The 6,042-nt window shown below is 44.0% G+C and overlaps 1 protein-coding gene across 1 annotated transcript; it reads left to right on the forward strand.

Moving 5' to 3' along the window:
• The first annotated feature begins 1,390 nt into the window (after positions 1–1,390).
• Positions 1,391–4,538, forward strand: LOC103708669 (phenylalanine ammonia-lyase-like). The gene has a single exon (XM_008793706.4). The coding sequence runs from the start codon at positions 2,102–2,104 to the stop codon at positions 4,280–4,282; it is 2,181 nt and encodes a 726-aa protein (XP_008791928.2). The 5' UTR covers positions 1,391–2,101; the 3' UTR covers positions 4,283–4,538.
• Positions 4,539–6,042: the final 1,504 nt, after the last annotated feature.

Raw genomic sequence — 6,042 nt, forward strand, 5'->3', positions numbered from 1 at the left:
AAGCCTTATATTATTAAAAGAGAATATGCTTGTTCTTCGGCATGAAAAAAACAAGAAGAAGATGCTTCAATCTCTAATCACAGCTTAATAAAGTAGCATTGGGTTGTTCCGACAATATATTGAAGAACATGAATGAGACCCATGACGACTTGGTTCATATCCCTCTCATCATGTTGATGTTGGGCTCCATACATACATAGTCGGTGGAACTCTCAACGGGCTATCTGGCTCACGTTACATTCCACAATAAGGCAAAGTGCAAATCCCCATTCGTCTTGTGAAAATCCGTGCGGACGCGTGTTTAGTTCTACATCAACTATACAATGAATAGATTCTTAGTGCTTATATAGGACCAAAGAATCCAAATAATATCTTCCGGCTAGGCTTTTTGGATGAGATTCTGAGTTGTGATAAATGGTATCAGAGCGGATCCATCCATGATATATGTGGACTAAGGGATACTATTGTAGCTTAGGCCGATTTGGTTGATCTATGGCTGGTTATTATTCTTATGATTGGATTTGAATGGATTTGGATTCTCAGTCTGACAAGGACGCCAAGACTTAAATATGAAAAGTTTGTAAAAGCCGTATAGGCATATGTTTAGTCTAATATTGGCCTATGAAATGGATAGATCTTAGGTATTTATATAGAATCAAGAAATTCAAATAACATCTTCTAGCTTGATTTTTTTGGATGAGGATGTGCCACAACTAATAAGTAATAAAGCTATTTCTCTAGTTATATGGGCTTATTCTATTTTTTTCAAAAGAAAGAAAGGGGCTTAACCTTCTATAATCTAACTTAAACCACTTCAGTGCACATTGAACATGACAATGTAGGCCGAAATCACCATCCCATCCACCATCAACTGGAAACTGGGATGTTTCCTATTCACGCTTTTGCATCACCGATAAACATTATCTTCTAAGTTGTTCTCAAAACATCCACAAGGAAAAGACTCAAGAACACCATCCTAAAGCTTCAAAACTCGCAAGGCATAACTTTATATAGGACAACAATATCCAAAAGAAGATTCTCGCATCTCTTACGTGATAATTATATCTAATGCCTCACAGTATGGATATGGTAGCTTAGGAAGAATCATGCAGTTGAAACTCTCTACTTCTGCAACAAGTTTTCTATTTGATTAGGTATTAACAATTTCTACCTCGTGCCATAATTTGTCCTGTGTCAACTCGCAGGTTTGGTATTGGTTTTACTTTTTCAAAAGGACTTTGTGAAACAAATTGGTTCCACCCAAAAATAAAAAAGAATTACATTGAAAAGTCATCATTACCTTAAAGAATGAATGGTCCAACAAGTGCAATGCGTTGTTCATTTAATAATAGATCGAAAAGGAGAATAAGGATACAGCAACTTTAATTCCACCAACCCATTTCATCACCTTCTTTGTCTAGATGCATTTTCTCACACGAAGAAGGACAAGTTCAAAAGTCCAAGGACCTCACCAACCTCTATTCTCCATGCGGTGATGAGCAACCCATTCCCAAAGCAAGAATAGACCGAGAAGTCATCATGTACAAATCCTCTTGAGCCTTTCAAGACCCTGGATCTTCCATGTAAGACTGGTAAGTTACAACTACCCCTCCTGGGTTTGTGAGGGTGGGCATCATAGATTGCCATGACCTAAACAACATCCAAACAAGAAACCATTATTTTATCTGAAATAGAAGTAGTTTTGTCGACCATCACCCTTCAATAATGAGACTACTTATGAATCATTATCCTTTCTCCTCATGCAGGATTTGCAATCCAAATATGATCATCCTTTTTCATAACGTAAATCCGCAAAACATCATAACTTGATCATAACTTGCTGCAAACTCCGATTCTACTTCCTGCTAAATTCGGCATTATGGGTGTCAATTCTGAGCTGATGCAATGCATGCAGGAGCCGTAGGTGAGGGTCAGATCAGGTTGGCGCACTCACCCTTATTGACTGCCATAGCGAGTGGAGCACCAACAATTGAAATTTTTTCCCTCGTATCAGAGGCAACGATGCGAGTAGATGGCCCCATGGGCTGCTGACCCAACTGTCACCTACAACTGCTTGTAAATGCTTATATAAACTCTTGCCATGCACCATCCTGCAAGCAAACAACAAGCACCTCATCGGCATCTCTCCTTCACAGTGATGGCATTTCTTAGTCAACCCTCAGAATCTAAAGGCTGCGTCGTCCATCCTCATCCAATCGTCGACTCGGCGTCCACCTACGTCTCCAATCCTCACCACTGGGAGAAGGCTGCAGAGACCCTCAGCAGCACCTACTTCGATGAAGTCCGCCGCATGATCACCCAATTCTCTGACCTCACCTCCATCTGCCTCCAGGGCACTACTTCCTTGACGGTTGCCCAGGTTGCTGCAATCAGCCGCCGCTCCAGTGTTGCCGTTACACTTGACGCGGCCGCCGCCCGTGCTCGAGTTGACCGCAGCGCCGCATGGGTCGCGGAGCACAGCAACAGCGCCGCCGGCTTCGGTGCCTCGTCCCACCGCGGCACCAACAAGACTGCAGACCTCCAGGCGGAGCTCATCCGGTTCCTGAACGCTGGCGTCATCGGCACCGACCCCTTCCCCTCGAGCTACACCAAGGCTGCGATGCTTGTCCGGACCAACACCCTCATGCAGGGCTACTCCGGCGTCCGGTGGGAGCTCCTCGAGGCCATGACCAAACTCATGAATCACAACCTTATCCCCAAGATTCCTCTGCGGGGTTCCATTTGCGAACTTCTTCCCTTATCCTACATCGCCGGCGTACTAATCGGGCGGCACAATGCACTGGTGACCACCCTGGAAGGCGAGGAGATCACATCCATGGAAGCGCTAAAGCGAGTGGGGATCGACCGGCCGTTCGAGCTCCATTCCAGGGAGGGGATCGCGCTCGTCAACGGCACCGCATTGGGGTCAGCGGCGGCAGCGGCAGCGTGCTACGACGCCAATATTTTGGCCATACTTTCGGTAATCTTGTCAGCCATGTTCTGCGAGGCAGTGCAAGGGAAGCCGGAATTCGCCGACCCGCTGACCCACGAGCTGAAGCACCACCCGGGCCAGATCGAGTCGGCGGCCATCATGAAGTACCTCCTGGACAACAGCGACTACATTAAGGAGACCGAGCTCCGGCGCGAAAGAGAGGCACCGACAAAACCAAAACAAGACCGCTACGCTCTCCGGACGTCGCCGCAGTGGCTGGGGCCGCTGATCGAATTGATTCGAATGGCGACGCACTCGATCGAGCGGGAGATCAACTCGGTCGACGATAACCCCTTGATCGATGTCTCCCGCGGCGTCTTCCTCCGGGGGGGCAACTTCCAGGGCACCCCCATCGATGTCTCCATGGATAGCCTCCGCATGGCGCTGGCAGCGATCGGGAAGCTCATCTTCGCCCAGTTCTCTGAGCTCGTCTGCGACTATTACAACAACGGGCTGCCGTCGAACCTAAGCGCCGGCGCGGACCCGAGTCTTGACTATGGGCTCAAGGGGGCGGAGATCGCGATGGCTGCCTACTGTTCCGAGCTACAGTATTTGGCTAATCCCGTCACGACCCACGTCCAGAGCGCGGAGCAGAACAACCAGGATGTCAACTCTTTGGGTCTGATTGCAGCTAGAAAGAGTGCCGAAGCTGTTGAGGTACTGAGGCTGATGATGGCTACTTACATGGTAGCTCTATGCCAGGCCATAGATTTGAGGCAGTTGGAAGAGAATCTAAGAGAAGTAGTGAGGCGGTCTGTGGTACAGGCTGCAAGGAAGGTACTGAATCCGGCCGAGGATGGAAGCTTATCAAAGGCGAGGTCTTGGGAGAAGGATTTGATTCAAGTGGTGGAGAGGCTGCCGGTGTATTGTTACATTGATGACCCGGGTAATGCGAAGTATGCTTTGATGCAACAGCTAAGGGAAGTTTTAGTGGACAAGGCGTTAGAGGGGAATGAGGAGGGGAGAGTGGTGTTTAAGAGGATACCAGAGTTTCAAGAAGAGGCGAAGAAGAGATTGAGGGAGGAGGTGGGATGGGCGAGGGAGAGATTTGGAAAGGGTGATTTTGTCACTGGGAGTAGTATAAACAAGTGCAGGACTTATCCCGTGTATAAGTTTGTGAGGGAGGAGGTGGGGACGGAGTTATTAACAGGAGAGAAGAAGGTGAGCCCGGGGGAGTATATAGAGAAGGTGTATGAGGCGACGAAGGAGAGGAGAGTCGGAGAAGTAGTCGTGGAATGCATCCAGGGTTGGAGTGGATTTGCATCACAGGAGAAGCTCCAGCAGTACTAGTTGAAGTAGTCGCCGAACACCGTTCAATGGTGGTATATATGTTGTCGCGTGGAGTACATTTCAGTGTTAGTTTTTTTTTTTAGCAAGTATTCGTGTTCAATAAATCCCTCGGGGCTTGTTTGGTTCGCGGAAAGCATTTTTTCTTATAGAAATATAATTCCTGTGAAACAGATTCCTAAGAAGAGAATGCCTAGAAAAATAGTTTTAGCATGTTTAGTTAACCATTGGAAATTGACAAATTTTTAAAGTGCTTATATTTGGTTGACCATCCACTTTTCTGGAAAAGTTATGTATAATTCCTATTATACCCTTAATAAAAATTAGGTCTTTAGTGCTTCTGAAGGGTCTTTTTGGAAAAGAATAAAAATAGAGCGATTCCCGCTTCATGAGAAAGTAACTTTTCCATATTTCTCATGGAAAAGATTTTCCTATGAAATGTGGGAATCATATTTCCATGGAAATACAACTTTTCCGTCTTTCTTCTTTGAAAACTCCAACCAAACAAGAGGTATCTCATTACTTTTCCGTTGATCACACTTTTCCCTCTTCTTTTTCCGCGAACCAAACGAGGCTCTAGTATGAGCTGTGATTATTGTGAATCAACGTTCAGCTCTTTGACTCTACATGCTGAACTTCAGAACTTCACTTCAACTGCAAAACAGAACGTACAGAACAACTGAAGCAAACTACTTTCAGTTGATTCTTAGATTTTCTGTTAATTAGTTATTCAGTTAATATACCATTATCTACAGATCATATCATGTAAGAAAGTATTCATTAAGAAATAAAAAAGGTTGAGGCCTTCTCCTCAGCTTCCCCTGTTTCCGAATCTTTTTCTTTCTCGTTTGTCAGTTTCTTTACGGTGATCGAGTTAAAGTCTAATTTCTATTCTCATCATAATCTACTTTTTAGGAGCAATTTGATATGAAGTAGTTCCAGCATTCAGTTTAGTTTTAGTTGTTTATAGCTGACTGGAAGCTTATGGCTATCTTTTTTGATTTGGTGCATTGCTTAGTGCTTGTGTCCTCGTTCTACTTGAACCAAGTTTGTGACTGATTTGGAATCTGTAAATAGTTTTAGATAAGCCATTTATTTTTCTTAAAAGTGCTGTACTATGGTGCTAATAGCGAGAGTGAAAAATATTTTCAATTACTTTCTCCTTCACCCTCAACAACGTGAAGGCTCGCTCTTTATCATGTCGTCAACTAACGTGGACTCTCTGTTTATTATTCTTTATTATTTTTATTATGCTTGAGTCATATGTATAGTAACAGGTTTATTTGATATATTTTTAGGGGAATTTGATCCTAAGCCATCGTAATAACACCGTATTCATGTCAAATTGGTAGGATCTTCAAAGCCATTGATGCCGATTCTCAATAGAGATGTCTACAACATGCAGAGCATGAAGTTGAAGGCCTAATTTTTCTTTTCTGATCTTTGGGATTGTTAACACCTTATCTCAACAATTTATCTAGTAGTCTAGAGCAAGTACCATATGGATCAATTTGATGAAATCATAATAGGTGAGAATCACATGACCCTTGCTAGACTAAAGAGTTTTCAACTATGATAAATTTCACAGTGTATAAGTATAGACCGAAGGAGGAGAGCACGATTAAAAGTAGACCGAAAGCTTAGAACTTGGTTATGACCAACCACATGCGCAATATATAGAGATAAACTGAGGTGACTAGCTAACGCGGTCTCAAGAATAATCCCAAATACAAAATAATATCTTAGGCCAAAGTAAAAGAACC

The sequence above is a fragment of the Phoenix dactylifera genome, chromosome 8, assembly GCF_009389715.1.
Source record: "Phoenix dactylifera cultivar Barhee BC4 chromosome 8, palm_55x_up_171113_PBpolish2nd_filt_p, whole genome shotgun sequence".
Taxonomy (NCBI): domain Eukaryota; kingdom Viridiplantae; phylum Streptophyta; class Magnoliopsida; order Arecales; family Arecaceae; genus Phoenix; species Phoenix dactylifera.